Source organism: Somniosus microcephalus, chromosome 12, assembly GCF_052327205.1.
Source record: "Somniosus microcephalus isolate GS21.2 chromosome 12, FLI_Smic_1.0, whole genome shotgun sequence".
Lineage (NCBI taxonomy): Eukaryota > Metazoa > Chordata > Chondrichthyes > Squaliformes > Somniosidae > Somniosus > Somniosus microcephalus.
In genome coordinates, this window is record NC_140998.1 from 8,231,409 (window position 1) to 8,250,883 (window position 19,475).

The 19,475-nt window shown below is 52.9% G+C and overlaps 1 protein-coding gene across 1 annotated transcript in view; it reads right to left on the bottom strand.

Annotated features, from left to right (window-relative positions):
* Positions 1–5,665: 5,665 nt before the first annotated feature.
* The window catches only part of esr2a (estrogen receptor 2a), a 450,714-nt gene continuing 436,904 nt past the window's right edge, over positions 5,666–19,475 (bottom strand). Inside the window, exon 8 of the mRNA XM_086004166.1 lies at positions 5,666–7,769. Within this exon, the coding sequence (XP_085860292.1) occupies positions 7,613–7,769 (157 nt within the window). The 3' untranslated portion in view covers positions 5,666–7,612. The remainder of the gene's footprint in view (positions 7,770–19,475) is intronic.

The following is a 19,475-nucleotide window of genomic DNA, read 5'->3' on the forward strand; positions in this document are numbered from 1 at the left end:
ATGGTAATGGGACAGGTTAAAAAACAAAAGATGGCTCTGAACGGAGGTGTTCCGCAAAGCGTTCACCCAATCTGCGTTTGGTCTCCCCAATCCGTAAGGGGGACCCCGAGCTTCCGGTCGCCTGTCACTTTAATTCACCGCCCCACTCCCACTCGGATCTCACCGTCCGCGGCCTCTTGCATTGTTCCACTGAAGCTCAGCGTAAGCTCGAGGAACAGCACCTCATCTTCCGATTAGGTACTCTACAGCCTTCTGGACTCAACATAGAGTTTAACAATTTCAGATCATAACCTCGGCCCCTATCATATATATTTTTATCCACACTTTTTGTTTGTGCCTCCTGTTCTTCTCTCCCACAGGGCAGCTGTCTTTCATTCTGCCGGCGCAATTTACACTTCATCTAGAGCCATCCTTTGTTTCTTAACCTGTCCCATTACCATCTCCTTTAGCCTTGAATATCGCAATGTCTCTTAACCTCTCCTGCTTTCTATCCTATCACAGACCTTCCCTTTTGTTCTTTCATCCCCTCCCCCCTTTCCCAGCCCCTACACTTGCTTAAAAATCTGTTCCATTTCCTGCTTTTTTCCAGTTCTGACGAAAGGTCATCGACCGGAAACGTTAACTCTGTTCCTCTCTTCACAGATGCTGCCTGACCTGCTGAGTGTCACCACCATTTTCTGTTTTTATTTTAGACCACTACTCACAGCTCTTTAAGAGCAGGTTGCCATATTTTGAACTCTTTACAATGCTTTGTCGTTTCAAAACCTCAAACACCCAAATCAGGACACTATACTCTTGTGCATTATCGCAATGCCAATCCTTGGGTTTGGACCTCCTCACATCCTATTTCCCATGGCAGTCTCCACCACAGCCTGCAGTCATTCTTCAGAAGTTTACTTGACTTGTACGTCCGTGACGTTTCCTCACTGCACCTTATCTCCGTACCTTTCACTGTGCAATCCTCGTTTCTGCTATTTGTAGAACTGCTCAGTATCGCTCACCTTTCTTAAGAGTTCACTGATGTTTTCCTACCAGTGTCTCCCTCGCACATCTCATTTTCCCATTAGAGTTTGATGGAACAATGCAGAGGTTGCTTTACTCTGTATCTAACCCGTGCTGTACCTGCCATGGGAGTGTTTGATGGGACAGTGTAGAGGGAGCTTTACTCTGTATCTAACCCGTGCTGTACCTGCCCTGGGAGTGTTTGATGGGACAGTGTAGAGGGAGCTTTACTCTGTATCTAACCCGTGCTGTACCTGCCCTGAGAGTGTTTGATGGGACAGTGTAGAGGGAGCTTTACTCTGTATCTAACCCGTGCTGTACCTGCCCTGGGAGTGTTTGATGGGACAGTGTAGAGGGAGCTTTACTCTGTATCTAACTTGCGCTGTCCCTGCCCTGGAACATTTGATGGGACAGTGTAGAGGGAGCTTTACTCTGTATCTAACCTGTGCTGTACCTGCCCTGGGAGTGTTTGATGGGACAGTGCAGAGGGAGCTTTACTCTGTATCTAACCCGTGCTGTACCTGCCCTGGGAGCGTTTGATGGGACAGTGCAGAGGGAGTTTTACTAAACACCTGAAAGAGATTAACAGCAGGATGAATAATAACAGGAGCATTTGTAAATGGAGTTAAATAATTTTATGCAATTAACAATACACAGTTCTCATATATCCATCTAGTCTTTAACATTCTTTGCTACAGGTTTGTGAATCTGTAGCTTTAAAAATATACATTCGTCATCAGTACAGTGATCTGCTTAAAGGTACCGTCCAATGCTGTGTTGTAAACTGGTTGCCAGGCTACCATGGGGGTGATTGGTCCTAATGGGACTTCACTAGACTGCATATCACCGCTCTCTGGTCTCCAAGGTGGGCTGCCAAAGCTGCAGTTGGGCGGTGATGGACTTTGCTCTATTATTTCAGGTAATTACTGGGCGTGTCCGTACAGAATACTGTGGGACGCGCAGATTGCCATATCATTCACTGAGGCAGCAGGGGGCAGTACTGAGAGTCGGAGCGGAGTACGGGGAGAGTTGGAGGGAGCACGGGGATAGTCGGAGGGGGGCGCGGGGAGAGTCGGAGGGGCAGAATGGGGAGAGTCGGAGGGCGGCATGGGGAGAGATGGAGGGGGCACGGGGAGAGTCGGGGGGGCGCGGGGAGAGTCGGAGGGGGGCGCGGGGAGAGTCAGAGGGGGCACGGGGAGAGTCAGAGGGGGCACGGGGAGAGTCGGAGGGGGCACGGGGAGAGTCGGAGGGGGGCGCGGGGAGAGTCGGAGGGGGCACGGGGAGAGTCGGAGGGAGCACGGGGAGAGTCGGAGGGAGCACGGGGAGAGTCGGAGGGGAGCACGGGGAGAGTCGGAGGGCGGCGCGGGGAGAGACGGAGAGGGGCGCGGGGAGAGTCGGAGGGGATCACGGGGAGAGTCGGAGGGAGCACGGGGAGAGTCGGAGGGAGCACGGGAAGAGTCGGACAGGAGCGAGGGGAGAGTCGGAGGGGATCGCGGAGAGAGTCGGACAGGAGCACGGGGAGAGTCGGAGGGAGCACGGGGAGAGTCGGAGGGCAGCACGGGGAGAGTTGGAGGGGAGCGCGGGGAGAGTCGGAGGGAGCACGGGGAGAGTCGGAGGGGATCACAGGGAGAGTCGGAGGGCGGCACGGGGAGAGTCGGAGGGGGGCGCGGGGAGAGTCGGAGGGAGCACGGGGAGAGTCGGAGGGGATCACAGGGAGAGTCAGAGGGAGCACGGGGAGAGTCGGAGGGGATCACGGGGAGAGTCGGAGGGGAGCACGGGGAGAGTCGGAGGGCGGCACGGGGAGAGTCGGAGGGGAGCACGGGGAGAGTCGGAGGGGATCACGGGGAGAGTCGGAGGGGAGCACGGGGAGAGTCGGAGGGGGGCTCGGGGAGAGTCGGAGGGGAGCGCGGGGAGAGTCGGAGGGGTGCACGGGGAGAGTCGGAGGGGAGAGACGGAGGGGATCACGGGGAGAGTCGGAGGGGATCACGGGGAGAGTCGGAGGGGGGCTCGGGGAGAGTCGGAGGGGTCTCGGGGAGAGTCGGAGGGGGGCTCGGGGAGAGTCGGACAGGAGCGAGGGGAGAGTCGGACGGCAGCTGCAGCGGGCAACTTACTGAAGGTATCCGAAAGAACCCCCCTTTAGGGCGAGCACTGTCGATCAGGGTGGCAGGGCTCAGACACTGGGTTCATTGCTGGCGACCAGATTGGTGGCGTTGGGCTGGACTGGGTTATGTATGAATGGCCCTGAGGCTTCGCTGGTCAGGGGCGGTCAGTGTGACTCTGGATGCCGGTAAGCAAACACTGAAAGAGCTCCGACTGACACGAGCCCCAGGCAAGCGCGCGTTGCCAACTGCGACAGTCAGATTATGGGAGAGGCAAGCATTCGGCCGTTTATTTTAGTTTGGCTCAGTGGGTTGTAGACAGCTCCACCCGGCCGGGAACTGAGGCCCACAGAGCGGGACGGTGAGGGTTTGATCGCCGGTCGGCACTAAGGCCTCTGCGGCAGTAGGTGGAGCTAAAGGCTCGTGTGGAGCATAAACACCAGCACAGGCTGGTTGGGCCGAATGGCCCATTTCTGTGCATTATATTCGATGTAATACAGTCGGGTGGGAGAAGCTGATCACTACCGGGTCACGGGCGCGATGCCTTTGCAGTCGAATATTCTGCCAACACTGCTGGTCCCCTGGGTGGCACTTGACTGGGGGGTGGGGGAGCGGCACAGCTCAGGAGAGGAGAGAGAGAGCGCGAGCAAAAATGACATGACGCAAAATAAATTCTCTGATTTGGTCCAAGCGGATTTAATGGACTTGAGAGGTTGCTCAGCCAATCAGCAGCCTCCTGTACCCTCCCCCATGATCCGAGTATGAATGGCCTGCTCTGTGCGTGCAGGGCCAGTGTGTCTCGTTCAACACTCGGCTGGTTTTATTAATGCACACACATGTAAATCCTGCCTGCCATTTACAAAAAGTCATCATAGCAATAAAAGCAACTCGCTGCACCATAGCAAATACAAACAAAGCCCCAGAACTCTTGGGGCGGTGCTCTACGGTCGCTCCATAGCACCACTTCACTCCTTTCACCCCCTCCCCCTCCCGCCGTCCACCCTCTCCCCTCCCCCCACCCCCTCCCCCTCACCCTCTCTCCCCCATCCTCCCCTCCCTCCCCCCACCCCCCACCCCTCCCTCCATCCTCCCCTCCCTCCGTCCGCCCTCTCCCCTCCCCCCACCATCCTCTCCCCTCACACCCCTCCCCCCACCCATCCCCTCCCTCCCCCCACCCAACCCCTCCCCCTCCCTCCCTCCATCCTCCCCTCCCTCCGTCCACCCTCTCCCCTCCCCCCACCATCCTCTCCCCTCACACCCCTCCCCCCACCCATCCCCTCCCTCCCCCCACCCAACCCCTCCCCCTCCCTCCCTCCATCCTCCCCTCCCTCCCCCCACCCATCCCCTCCCCTCCCTCCCCCACCCACCCCCTCCCCCTTACCCCTCCCTCCCCCACCCACTCCCTCCCCTCCCCCTCACCCCTCTCCCCCTCACTTCCTCTCCACTCCCCTCCCCCTCCCTACACACCACAAGGAATGGTGGCATAGTGGTAATGTCATTGGGCTAGTAATCCAGAGGTTGGGACCTAATGATCCAGAGGTGCGAGTTCAAATGCCCACCACGGCCTCTGGGGAATTTAAATTCAGTTAATTAAATAAATCTGGAAGTAAAAAGCTAGTATCAGTAATGGTGACCATGAAACTATCGGATTGTTGTAAAAACCCATCTGGTTCACTAATGTCCTTTAGGGAAGGAAATCTTTTGGCCTACATGTGACACCAGATCCACAGCAATGATGGCCCTTTGAAATGGGCCAGCAAACCACTCAGCTGTACCAAACCGTGGTTCTAGAAGACGGCCCATCACCACCTTCTCAAGGGCAATTAATGCTGGCCACATCCCGTGAAAGAATATTTAAAAAACTTCCAATCCTCCCCCACTTCCACTGCCCCAACCCCTCATCATAAGTTAGACTACATACAAGGCAGGGTGTCAATTGATAACTCCCGCCGGCACGTCATGTCTGTCTGCCTCTGTCACCCTTCCGGATTGTCTGAAGTCTTTGGGAGACTCGGGGTTCATGGGGAATCTCCGGGTTAATGAGTTTTTGGGAATTACAAATCAATCTTCTGCTTTGAGCAAACAAGGCAGAAAAATCACAGCAGGGGCATTAAAAACATTGTGTTTTCATCATCTTTTGTTTATCGGAGACAGGAAAACAGACTGAGTCTAGATTTGTCCAATCAGGTCACAAAGCATCTGCTCACTTTCCGATTGGCTGGGGAGGGTCTGCAGACAGAGCATAGGCGTATTGGGCGACCAATGGCGGGAGGTCATGTGATCAAACCTCCAGGAATAGGTCCAACCAGAGGGTGTCACTGGCAAAGCTGACCCTGACCCCGCTCCCTAACCCTGGCACTGCTCCCTGACCCCTGGCACCGCTCCCTAACCCTGGCACTGACCCCTGGCACCGCTCCCTAACCCTGGCACTGACCCTGACCCCGCTCCCTAACCCTGGCACTGCTCCCTGACCCCTGGCACCGCTCCCTAACCCTGGCACTGACCCCTGGCCCCGCTCCCTAACCCTGACCCCACTCCCTGACCCCTGGCCCCACTCCCTAACCCTGACCTCACTCCCTGACCCGTTACCCTGGCTCTGACCCTGACCCTGGTCCAGCTCACACTGGGTTTATCTGCAGGACTCTCAGCCCTGCTCCTCCGCGATGGGCGGGAATCTCCATGGTCCCACTAATGACCTGGCTCCAAAGAGAGGAATGGATGAAGATGATCAGATGTCCCACGGAACGCTGCGGTAAAAGTCCGGTTGTGAAATGAAGGCTGCAAAGTTGGACTGAGATCCTGGAGATTTTACACCAATCCTGTCAGGCGTCTGAGAGAAATGGCCGAGAGTCCTTTGCTGTTGTCACTTTTGTCCGGGGCCAGGAGAGATTCTGGGTTGACATGCAGTTGGATAAGAACTTGGGAACAGGAGCAGACCATTCAGCCCCTTGAGCCTGCCCCACCATTCAGTTAGATCATGGCTGATCTGTACCTCAACTCGATTTACTCGCCTTGGCTCCATCTCCCTCGATTCCCTTATCCAACAAAAATATGTTGATCGCAAGTCCGGTGGATGTGGGTGAACCCCCCTCATCATTTGGGTTGTGGGGGCCCTAAAAACCCACCCCCTGTGTAGGACTAACCTCCCCATGGGCTGGGGGGAAAATGGTCACGGCCCATGGGAGGAGCCTTCACGTCACGGCTTGTCAGACTGTTAATCAGCCTGCCAATCCTTCCGCTGATTCACCATTCTCCAAGGGGCAGAGTGCACTGATAGGAGAACAACAGAACTCAACCATTGCCCCATCTAGATTTTTTTTTAACGTTACCATCTAACGTTAACACTGAGCCTTGCTTGCCTGAGCCTCGGGACACAGAGTGAAAACTTGGATCTCCGACTAACCCGGGCAACGACCCCGTCCTGTTTAAAAACCACAGCAGACAGCTTGAACTGTTTCGTGCTGATCACACCTGCGGGTGTGCTTGCGGGGCGGGTGGGCACAGACTCAGCACCTGCCAGCCCACCCGCTTTGGGCAATTGAGGGAGTTCTCGGGTGTGAACTGCAGCCCCAAAGTTCACATTTGAAGGACAAATCCATTTTTTCCAACTCTTGCAACAGGGAGAAACTGGAGAGGTTGGTTTTTTTGAATGAATTCACACCAGTGGTGGAAAGTAAACTCTGTAGCTCCGCTCTGTGACCCTTGCTCCTTGACCCCAGGCAGCAGTCTCTTGGGGTCGGGACGGATCTATTTGCCGCCGTACAGCGCTCACTACAAGACGTGTACTGGGAGTCTCCTGGTCAATGTCGCTATCGACACGGCAGCAGACTCGAATCGTACATTGGAAAGGCAGACCTACCAATATCAAACCGTGATGGCTCTGTGTGTGCATCTACTGCCCCTCCAGTGTGGTACTGAACCATACACAGCAGGAGGGCCCCAGGTCTGATCCCCACTGGGTACTGGTTCAGCTCACGACAGTGCCCGTTGGGGCTTGCGATGGTGAAACACCCGCATCCTCCACTACCTGCCCCGAGCCCGCCCTCCTGCTCAGGCTGGAGAGTGGGTGTGTATGACACCCGAGTGTGGGGGGGATGGGATTGGGGTCAATTGGGAGGCAGATCAGCGTCAAGTAACAGCCCACCGACTGTTTAGGACAACACATAAGTGAAGCACCTGGAGAGTGGGCGGGAGCTGGGGAAACTGTATCCCAGCCGGAGTCAGCAACTTTAGGAGAGGAGAGAGGGAACTGGGGGCTGGAGCGGAGGGGGGCAGAGAATTCGGTAAAATGTATAGTTTGGTGTTTTGTGGGCAGCGTTTACTCTCCTGTCTCTTCCCTCCACGGTACCAGCCCATGGTTCGTCTTCATATCCAAACGCTGTCGTGTTCATTCCCTTGTCCTTGAGCAGATCGAAGGGAGGTCAGGAGGGTGATGGGGCGGGGGCGGGTGAGGGGGGCGGTGGAGCAGGAGGAGCAATGTTTTCCGGTTTGGGCGTTATCGGGGGCAGAGATCAGAGGTTGACAACCTTCGATTGGCCGCAGTCGTGATTGTCCGAGGGTTTTGTGCGGCTGTAGATGACGTGGGCATCGAGCATCTCCAGCAGCAGGTCGTAGAATGGCACCACGTTCTTGCACTTCATGCTGTACAGGTGTTCCATGCCTTTGTTACTGGAAGGGAGACAACAGGAAGTGAAGGGCAAGAGGGATCAACATGAAACAGTGTCGCAACAGTCAGTGTCACATGGTGCAGTGTCGCTACAGTCAATGTCACATGGTGCAGTGTCGCGACAGTCAGTGTCACATGGTGCAGTGTCGCTACAGTCTGTGTCACATGGTACAGTGTCTCTACAGTCAGTCTCACATGGTACAGTGTCGCTACTGTCAATGTCACATGGTGCGGTGTCGCTACAGTCAGTGTCACATGGTGCAGTGTCGCTACAGTCACTGTCACATGGTGCAGTGTCGCTACAATCAATGTGACATGGTGCAGTGTCGCTACAGTCTGTGTCACTTGGTGCAGTGTCGCTACAGTCAGTGTCACATGGTGCAGTGTCGCTACAGTCATTGTCACATGGGGCAGTGTCGCTACAGTCAGTGTCACATGATGCAGTGCCACTACAGTCAGTGTCACCTGGTACAGTGTCGCTATAGTCAGTGTCACATGGTACAGTGTCTCTACAGTCAGTCTCACATGGTACAGTGTCGCTACAGTCAGTGTCACCTGGTGCAGTCTCGCAACTGTCAGTGTCACATGGTACAGTGTCGCTACTGTCACTGTCACATGGTGCAGTGTCGCTACAATCAATGTCACATGGTGCAGTGTCGATACAGTCTGTGTCACATGGTGCAGTGTCGCTGCAGTCAGTGTCACATGGCGCGGTGTCGCTACAGTCAGTGTCACATGGTGCAGTGTCGCTACAGTCAGTGTCACATGGTGCAGTGTCACTAGTCAGTGTCACATGGTGCAGTGTCACTACAGTTGGTGTCACATGGTGCAGTGTCTCTACAGTCAGTGTCACATGGTGCAATGTCACTACAGTCAGTGTCACATGATGCAGTGCCACTACAGTCAGTGTCACAGGGTGCAGTGTCATTAGTAAGTGTCACATGGTGCAGTGTTGCTACAGTCAGTGTCACATGGTGCAGTGTCGCTACAGTCAGTGTCACATGGTGCAGTGTCACTACAGTCAGTGTCACATGGTGCAGTGTCGCTACAGTCAGTGTCACATGGTGCAGTGTCGCTACAGTCAGTGTCACATGTTGCAGTGTCGCTACAGACAGTGTCACATGGTATAGTGTCGGTAGAGCCAGTGTCACATGGTGCAGTGTCGCAACTGTCAGTGTCACATGGTGCAGTGTTGCTACAGTCAGTGTCACTTGGTGCAGTGTCGCTACTGTCCGTGTCACATGGTGCAGTGTCACTACAGTCCAAGTCACATGGTACAGTGTCGCTACGGTAAGTGTCACATGGTGTAGTCTCGCTACAGTCAGTGTCGCATGATGCAGTGTCGCTACAGTCAGTGTCACATGGTGCAGTGTCGCTACAGTCATTGTCACATGGGGCAGTGTCGCTACAGTCAGTGTCACATGATGCAGTGCCACTACAGTCAGTGTCACCTGGTACAGTGTCGCTATAGTCAGTGTCACATGGTACAGTGTCTCTACAGTCAGTCTCACATGGTACAGTGTCGCTACAGTCAGTGTCACCTGGTGCAGTCTCGCAACTGTCAGTGTCACATGGTACAGTGTCGCTACTGTCACTGTCACATGGTGCAGTGTCGCTACAATCAATGTCACATGGTGCAGTGTCGATACAGTCTGTGTCACATGGTGCAGTGTCGCTGCAGTCAGTGTCACATGGCGCGGTGTCGCTACAGTCAGTGTCACATGGTGCAGTGTCGCTACAGTCAGTGTCACATGGTGCAGTGTCACTAGTCAGTGTCACATGGTGCAGTGTCACTACAGTTGGTGTCACATGGTGCAGTGTCTCTACAGTCAGTGTCACATGGTGCAATGTCACTACAGTCAGTGTCACATGATGCAGTGCCACTACAGTCAGTGTCACAGGGTGCAGTGTCATTAGTAAGTGTCACATGGTGCAGTGTTGCTACAGTCAGTGTCACATGGTGCAGTGTCGCTACAGTCAGTGTCACATGGTGCAGTGTCACTACAGTCAGTGTCACATGGTGCAGTGTCGCTACAGTCAGTGTCACATGGTGCAGTGTCGCTACAGTCAGTGTCACATGTTGCAGTGTCGCTACAGACAGTGTCACATGGTATAGTGTCGGTAGAGCCAGTGTCACATGGTGCAGTGTCGCAACTGTCAGTGTCACATGGTGCAGTGTTGCTACAGTCAGTGTCACTTGGTGCAGTGTCGCTACTGTCCGTGTCACATGGTGCAGTGTCACTACAGTCCAAGTCACATGGTACAGTGTCGCTACGGTAAGTGTCACATGGTGTAGTCTCGCTACAGTCAGTGTCGCATGATGCAGTGTCGCTACTGTCAGAGTCACATGGTGCAGTTTCACTGCAGTCATTGTCACATGATGCAGTGTCGCTAGTCAGTGTCACATGCTGCAGTGTCGCTATGGTCAGTGTCACATGGTGCAATGTCACTACAGTCAGTGTCTCATGATGCAATGTCACTACAGTCAGTGTCACATGGTAGAGTGTCGCTACAGTCAGTGTCACATGATGCACTGTCGCTACGGTCAGTGTCACATGGTGCAGTGTCGCTACAGTCAGTGTCACATGGTGCAGTGTCGCTAGTCAGTGTCACATAGTGCAGTGTCGCTACAGTCAGTGTCACATGGTACAGTGTCTCTCCAGTCAGTCTCACATGGTACAGTGTCGCTACAGTCAGTGTCACATGGTGCAGTTTCGCAACTGTCAGTGTCACATGGTACAGTGTCGCTACTGTCAATGTCACATGGTGCAGTGTCGCTACAGTCAGTGTCACATGGTGCAGTGTCGCTACAGTCACTGTCACATGGTGCAGTGTCACTACAATCAATGTCACATGGTGCAGTGTCGCTACAGTCTGTGTCACATGGTACAGTGTCTCTACAGTCAGTCTCACATGGTACAGTGTCGCTACTGTCAATGTCACATGGTGCGGTGTCGCTACAGTCAGTGTCACATGGTGCAGTGTCGCTACAGTCACTGTCACATGGTGCAGTGTCGCTACAATCAATGTGACATGGTGCAGTGTCGCTACAGTCTGTGTCACTTGGTGCAGTGTCGCTACAGTCAGTGTCACATGGTGCAGTGTCGCTACAGTCATTGTCACATGGGGCAGTGTCACTACAGGCAGTTTCAGATGGTGCAGTGTCATTACAGTCAGTGTCACATGATGCAGCGTTACTACAGTCAGTGTCACATGGTGCAGTGTCGCTACAGTCAGTGTCACATGGTGCAGTGTCGCTACAGTCAGTGTCACATGGTGCAGTGTCGCTACAGTCAGTGTCACATGGTGCAGTGTCGCTACAGGCAGTGTCACATGGTGCAGTGTCGCTACAGTCAGTGTCACATGGTGCAGTGTCGCTACAGTCAGTGTCACAAGGTGCAGTGTCTCTACAGTCAGTGTCACATGGTGCAGTGTCGCTACAGTCAGTGTCACATGGTGCAGTGTCGCTACACTCAGTGTCAGATGATGTAGTGTTACTACAGTCAGTGTCACATGGTGCAATGTCACTCCTCTTAATGTCATATGGTGCAGTGTCGCTACTGTCAGTGTCACATGATGCACTGTTGCTACCATCAGTGTCACATGGTGCAGTGTCACTACAGTCAATGTCACATGGTGCAGTGTCGCTACAGTCAGTGTCACATGGTGCAGTGTCACTACAGTCAGTGTCACATGATGCAGTGTTGCTACAGTCAGTGTCACATGGTGCAGTTCACTAAAGTCAGTGTCACATGGTGCAGTGTCGCTACTGTCAGTATCACATGGTGCAGTGTTGCAACAATCAGTGTCACATGTTGCAGTGTCGCTAGTCAGTGTCACATGGTGCAGTGTCGCTACAGTCAGTGTCACATGGTGCAATGTAACTACAGTCAGTGTCACATTATGCAGTGTCGCTACAGTCAGTGTCACAAGGTGCAGTGTCGCTACAGTCAATGTCACATGGTGCAGTGTCGCTACGGTCAGTGTCACATGGTGCTGTGTCGCTACAGTCAGTGTCACATGGCGCAGTGTCGCTGCAGTCAGTGTCACATGATGCAGTGTCGCTACAGTCAGTGTCACATGGTGCAGTGTCACTACAGTCAGTGTCACATGGTGCAGTGTCGCTACAGTCAGTGTCACATGGTGCAGTGTCGCTACAGTCAGTGTCACATGTTGCAGTGTCGCTACAGACAGTGTCACATGGTATAGTGTCGGTAGAGTCAGTGTCACATGGTGCAGTGTCGCAACTGTCAGTGTCACATGGTGCAGTGTTGCTACAGTCAGTGTCACTTGGTGCAGTGTCGCTACTGTCCGTGTCACATGGTGCAGTGTCACTACAGTCCAAGTCACATGGTACAGTGTCGCTACGGTAAGTGTCACATGGTGTAGTCTCGCTACAGTCAGTGTCGCATGATGCAGTGTCGCTACTGTCAGAGTCACATGGTGCAGTTTCACTGCAGTCAGTGTCACATGGTGCAGTGTCGCTACAGTCAGTGTCACATGGTGCAGTGTCGCTAGTCAGTGTCACATAGTGCAGTGTCGCTACAGTCAGTGTCACATGGTACAGTGTCTCTCCAGTCAGTCTCACATGGTACGGTGTCGCTACAGTCAGTGTCACATGGTGCAGTTTCGCAACTGTCAGTGTCACATGGTACAGTGTCGCTACTGTCAATGTCACATGGTGCAGTGTCGCTACAGTCAGTGTCACATGGTGCAGTGTCGCTACAGTCACTGTCACATGGTGCAGTGTCACTACAATCAATGTCACATGGTGCAGTGTCGCTACAGTCTGTGTCACATGGTACAGTGTCTCTACAGTCAGTCTCACATGGTACAGTGTCGCTACTGTCAATGTCACATGGTGCGGTGTCGCTACAGTCAGTGTCACATGGTGCAGTGTCGCTACAGTCACTGTCACATGGTGCAGTGTCGCTACAATCAATGTGACATGGTGCAGTGTCGCTACAGTCTGTGTCACTTGGTGCAGTGTCGCTACAGTCAGTGTCACATGGTGCAGTGTCGCTACAGTCATTGTCACATGGGGCAGTGTCGCTACAGTCAGTGTCACATGATGCAGTGCCACTACAGTCAGTGTCACCTGGTACAGTGTCGCTATAGTCAGTGTCACATGGTACAGTGTCTCTACAGTCAGTCTCACATGGTACAGTGTCGCTACAGTCAGTGTCACCTGGTGCAGTCTCGCAACTGTCAGTGTCACATGGTACAGTGTCGCTACTGTCACTGTCACATGGTGCAGTGTCGCTACAATCAATGTCACATGGTGCAGTGTCGATACAGTCTGTGTCACATGGTGCAGTGTCGCTGCAGTCAGTGTCACATGGCGCGGTGTCGCTACAGTCAGTGTCACATGGTGCAGTGTCGCTACAGTCAGTGTCACATGGTGCAGTGTCACTACAGTCAGTGTCACATGGTGCAGTGTCACTACAGTTGGTGTCACATGGTGCAGTGTCTCTACAGTCAGTGTCACATGGTGCAATGTCACTGCAGTCAGTGTCACATGATGCAGTGCCACTACAGTCAGTGTCACATGGTGCAGTGTCATTAGTAAGTGTCACATGGTGCAGTGTTGCTACAGTCAGTGTCACATGGTGCAGTGTCGCTACAGTCAGTGTCACATGGTGCAGTGTCGCTACAGTCAGTGTCACATGGTGCAGTGTCTCTACAGTCAGTGTCACATGATGCAGTGTTGCTACAGTCAGTGTCACATGGTGCAGTGTCACTACAGTCAGTGTCACATGGTGCAGTGTCACTACAGTCAGTGTCACATGGTGCAGTGACGCTACTGTCAGTGTCACATGATGCAGTGTTGCTACAGTCAGTGTCCCATGGTGCAGTGTCACTACAGTCAGTGTGACATGGTGCAGTGTTGCTACAGTCAGTGTCGCATGGTGCAGTGTCGCTACAGTCAGTGTCACATGGTGCAGTGTCGCTACAGTCAGTGTCACATGGTGCAGTGTCACTACAGTCAGTGTCACATGGTGCAGTGTCACTACAGTCAGTGTCACATGGTGCAGTGATACTACTGTCAGTGTCACATGATGCAGTGTTGCTACAGTCAGTGTCCCATGGTGCAGTGTCTCTCCAGTCAGTGTCACATGGTGCAGTGTCGCTACGGTCAGTGTCACATGGTGCTGTGTCACTACAGGCAGTTTCAGATGGTGCAGTGTCATTACAGTCAGTGTCATATGGTGCAGTGTCTCTACAGTCAGTGTCACATGGTGCACTGTTGCTACGGTCAGTGTCACAAGGTGCAGTGTCGCTACTGTCTGTCACATGGTGCAGTGTCGCTACAGTCAGTGTCACATGGTGCAGTGTCGCTACAGTCAGTGTCACATGGTGCAGTGTCGCAACAGTCAGTGTCACATGATGCAGTGTCGCTACAGTCAGTGTCACATGGTGCAGTGTCACTACAGTCAGTGTCACATGGTGCAGTGTCACTACAGTCAGTGTCACATGGTGCAGTGATGCTACTGTCAGTGTCACATGATGCAGTGTTGCTACAGTCAGTGTCCCATGGTGCAGTGTCTCTCCAGTCAGTGTTACATGGTGCAGTGTCGCTACGGTCAGTGTCACATGGTGCTGTGTCACTACAGGCAGTTACAGATGGTGCAGTGTCATTACAGTCAGTGTCACATGGTGCAGTGTCTCTACAGTCAGTGTCACATGGTGCACTGTTGCTACGGTCAGTGTCACAAGGTGCAGTGTCGCTCCTGTCTGTCACATGGTGCAGTGTCTCTACAGTCAGTGTCACATGGTGCAGTGTCGCTACAGTCAGTGTCACATGGTGCAGTGCCGCAACAGTCAGTGTCACATGGTGCAGTGTCGCTACAGTCAGTGTCACATGGTGCAGTGTCGCTACAGTCAGTGTCACATGGTGCAGTGTCGCTACAGGCAGTGTCACATGGTGCAGTGTCTCTACAGTCAGTGTCACATGGTGCAGTGTCGCTACAGTCAGTGTCACAAGGTGCAGTGTCTCTACAGTCAGTGTCACATGGTGCAGTGTCGCTACACTCAGTGTCAGATGATGTAGTGTTACTACAGTCAGTGTCACATGGTGCAATGTCACTCCTCTTAATGTCATATGGTGCAGTGTCGCTACTGTCAGTGTCACATGATGCACTGTTGCTACCATCAGTGTCACATGGTGCAGTGTCACTACAGTCAATGTCACATGGTGCAGTGTCGCTACAGTCAGTGTCACATGGTGCAGTGTCACTACAGTCAGTGTCACATGATGCAGTGTTGCTACAGTCAGTGTCACATGGTGCAGTTCACTAAAGTCAGTGTCACATGGTGCAGTGTCGCTACTGTCAGTATCACACGGTGCAGTGTTGCAACAATCAGTGTCACATGTTGCAGTGTCGCTAGTCAGTGTCACATGGTGCAGTGTCGCTACAGTCAGTGTCACATGGTGCAATGTAACTACAGTCAGTGTCACATTATGCAGTGTCGCTACAGTCAGTGTCACAAGGTGCAGTGTCGCTACAGTCAATGTCACATGGTGCAGTGTCGCTACGGTCAGTGTCACATGGTGCTGTGTCGCTACAGTCAGTGTCACATGGCGCAGTGTCGCTGCAGTCAGTGTCACATGATGCAGTGTCGCTACAGTCAGTGTCACATGGTGCAGTGTCACTACAGTCAGTGTCACATGGTGCAGTGTCGCTACAGTCAGTGTCACATGGTGCAGTGTCGCTACAGTCAGTGTCACATGTTGCAGTGTCGCTACAGACAGTGTCACGGTATAGTGTCGGTAGAGTCAGTGTCACATGGTGCAGTGTCGCAACTGTCAGTGTCACATGGTGCAGTGTTGCTACAGTCAGTGTCACTTGGTGCAGTGTCGCTACTGTCCGTGTCACATGGTGCAGTGTCACTACAGTCCAAGTCACATGGTACAGTGTCGCTACGGTAAGTGTCACATGGTGTAGTCTCGCTACAGTCAGTGTCGCATGATGCAGTGTCGCTACTGTCAGAGTCACATGGTGCAGTTTCACTGCAGTCATTGTCACATGATGCAGTGTCGCTAGTCAGTGTCACATGCTGCAGTGTCGCTATGGTCAGTGTCACATGGTGCAATGTCACTACAGTCAGTGCCTCATGATGCAATGTCACTACAGTCAGTGTCACATGGTAGAGTGTCGCTACAGTCAGTGTCACATGATGCACTGTCGCTACGGTCAGTGTCACATGGTGCAGTGTCGCTACAGTCAGTGTCACATGGTGCAGTGTCGCTAGTCAGTGTCACATAGTGCAGTGTCGCTACAGTCAGTGTCACATGGTACAGTGTCTCTCCAGTCAGTCTCACATGGTACAGTGTCGCTACAGTCAGTGTCACATGGTGCAGTTTCGCAACTGTCAGTGTCACATGGTACAGTGTCGCTACTGTCAATGTCACATGGTGCAGTGTCGCTACAGTCAGTGTCACATGGTGCAGTGTCGCTACAGTCACTGTCACATGGTGCAGTGTCACTACAATCAATGTCACATGGTGCAGTGTCGCTACAGTCTGTGTCACATGGTACAGTGTCTCTACAGTCAGTCTCACATGGTACAGTGTCGCTACTGTCAATGTCACATGGTGCGGTGTCGCTACAGTCAGTGTCACATGGTGCAGTGTCGCTACAGTCACTGTCACATGGTGCAGTGTCGCTACAATCAATGTGACATGGTGCAGTGTCGCTACAGTCTGTGTCACTTGGTGCAGTGTCGCTACAGTCAGTGTCACATGGTGCAGTGTCACTACAGTCAGTGTGACATGGTGCAGTGTTGCTACAGTCAGTGTCGCATGGTGCAGTGTCGCTACAGTCAGTGTCACATGGTGCAGTGTCGCTACAGTCAGTGTCACATGGTGCAGTGTCACTACAGTCAGTGTCACATGGTGCAGTGTCACTACAGTCAGTGTCACATGGTGCAGTGATGCTACTGTCAGTGTCACATGATGCAGTGTTGCTACAGTCAGTGTCCCATGGTGCAGTGTCTCTCCAGTCAGTGTCACATGGTGCAGTGTCGCTACGGTCAGTGTCACATGGTGCTGTGTCACTACAGGCAGTTTCAGATGGTGCAGTGTCATTACAGTCGGTGTCACATGGTGCAGTGTCTCTACAGTCAGTGTCACATGGTGCACTGTTGCTACGGTCAGTGTCACAAGGTGCAGTGTCGCTACTGTCTGTCACATGGTGCAGTGTCGCTACAGTCAGTGTCACATGGTGCAGTGTCGCTACAGTCAGTGTCACATGGTGCAGTGTCGCAACAGTCAGTGTCACATGATGCAGTGTCGCTACAGTCAGTGTCACATGGTGCAGTGTCACTACAGTCAGTGTCACATGGTGCAGTGTCACTACAGTCAGTGTCACATGGTGCAGTGATGCTACTGTCAGTGTCACATGATGCAGTGTTGCTACAGTCAGTGTCCCATGGTGCAGTGTCTCTCCAGTCAGTGTCACATTGTGCAGTGTCGCTACGGTCAGTGTCACATGGTGCTGTGTCACTACAGGCAGTTACAGATGGTGCAGTGTCATTACAGTCAGTGTCACATGGTGCAGTGTCTCTACAGTCAGTGTCACATGGTGCACTGTTGCTACGGTCAGTGCCACAAGGTGCAGTGTCGCTCCTGTCTGTCACATGGTGCAGTGTCTCTACAGTCAGTGTCACATGGTGCAGTGTCGCTACAGTCAGTGTCACATGGTGCAGTGCCGCAACAGTCAGTGTCACATGGTGCAGCGTTACTACAGTCAGTGTCACATGGTGCAGTGTCGCTACAGTCAGTGTCACATGGTGCAGTGTCGCTACATTCAGTGTCACATGGTGCAGTGTCGCTACAGTCAGTGTCACATGGTGCAGTGTCGCTACAGGCAGTGTCACATGGTGCAGTGTCTCTACAGTCAGTGTCACATGGTGCAGTGTCGCTACAGTCAGTGTCACAAGGTGCAGTGTCTCTACAGTCAGTGTCACATGGTGCAGTGTCGCTACAGTCAGTGTCACATGGTGCAGTGTCGCTACACTCAGTGTCAGATGATGTAGTGTTACTACAGTCAGTGTCACATGGTGCAATGTCACTCCTCTTAATGTCATATGGTGCAGTGTCGCTACTGTCAGTGTCACATGATGCACTGTTGCTACCATCAGTGTCACATGGTGCAGTGTCACTACAGTCAATGTCACATGGTGCAGTGTCGCTACAGTCAGTGTCACATGGTGCAGTGTCACTACAGTCAGTGTCACATGATGCAGTGTTGCTACAGTCAGTGTCACATGGTGCAGTTCACTAAAGTCAGTGTCACATGGTGCAGTGTCGCTACTGTCAGTATCACATGGTGCAGTGTTGCAACAATCAGTGTCACATGTTGCAGTGTCGCTAGTCAGTGTCACATGGTGCAGTGTCGCTACAGTCAGTGTCACATGGTGCAATGTAACTACAGTCAGTGTCACATTATGCAGTGTCGCTACAGTCAGTGTCACAAGGTGCAGTGTCGCTACAGTCAATGTCACATGGTGCAGTGTCGCTACGGTCAGTGTCACATGGTGCTGTGTCGCTACAGTCAGTGTCACATGGCGCAGTGTCGCTGCAGTCAGTGTCACATGATGCAGTGTCGCTACAGTCAGTGTCACATGGTGCAGTGTCGCTACAGTCAGTGTCACATGTTGCAGTGTCGCTACAGACAGTGTCACATGGTATAGCGTCGGTAGAGTTAGTGTCACATGGTGCAGTGTCGCAACTGTCAGTGTCACATGGTGCAGTGTTGCTACAGTCAGTGTCACTTGGTGCAGTGTCGCTACTGTCAGTGTCACATGGTGCAGTGTCACTACAGTCCAAGTCACATGGTACAGTGTCGCTACGGTAAGTGTCACATGGTGTAGTCTCGCTACAGTCAGTGTCGCATGATGCAGTGTCGCTACTGTCAGAGTCACATGGTGCAGTTTCACTGCAGTCATTGTCACATGATGCAGTGTCGCTAGTCAGTGTCACATGCTGCAGTGTCGCTATGGTCAGTGTCACATGGTGCAATGTCACTACAGTCAGTGTCTCATGATGCAATGTCACTACAGTCAGTGTCACATGGTGCAGTGTCGCTACAGTCAGTGTCACATGGTGCAGTGTCGCTAGTCAGTGTCACATAGTGCAGTGTCGCTACAGTCAGTGTCACATGGTACAGTGTCTCTCCAGTCAGTCTCACATGGTACGGTGTCGCTACAGTCAGTGTCACATGGTGCAGTTTCGCAACTGTCAGTGTCACATGGTACAGTGTCGCTACTGTCAATGTCACATGGTGCAGTGTCGCTACAGTCAGTGTCACATGGTGCAGTGTCGCTACAGTCACTGTCACATGGTGCAGTGTCACTACAATCAATGTCACATGGTGCAGTGTCGCTGCAGTCTGTGTCACATGGTACAGTGTCTCTACAGTCAGTCTCACATGGTACAGTGTCGCTACTGTCAATGTCACATGGTGCGGTGTCGCTACAGTCAGTGTCACATGGTGCAGTGTCGCTACAGTCACTGTCACATGGTGCAGTGTCGCTACAATCAATGTGACATGGTGCAGTGTCGCTACAGTCTGTGTCACTTGGTGCAGTGTCGCTACAGTCAGTGTCACATGGTGCAGTGTCGCTACAGTCAGTGTCACATGATGCAGTGCCACTACAGTCAGTGTCACCTGGTACAGTGTCGCTATAGTCAGTGTCACATGGTA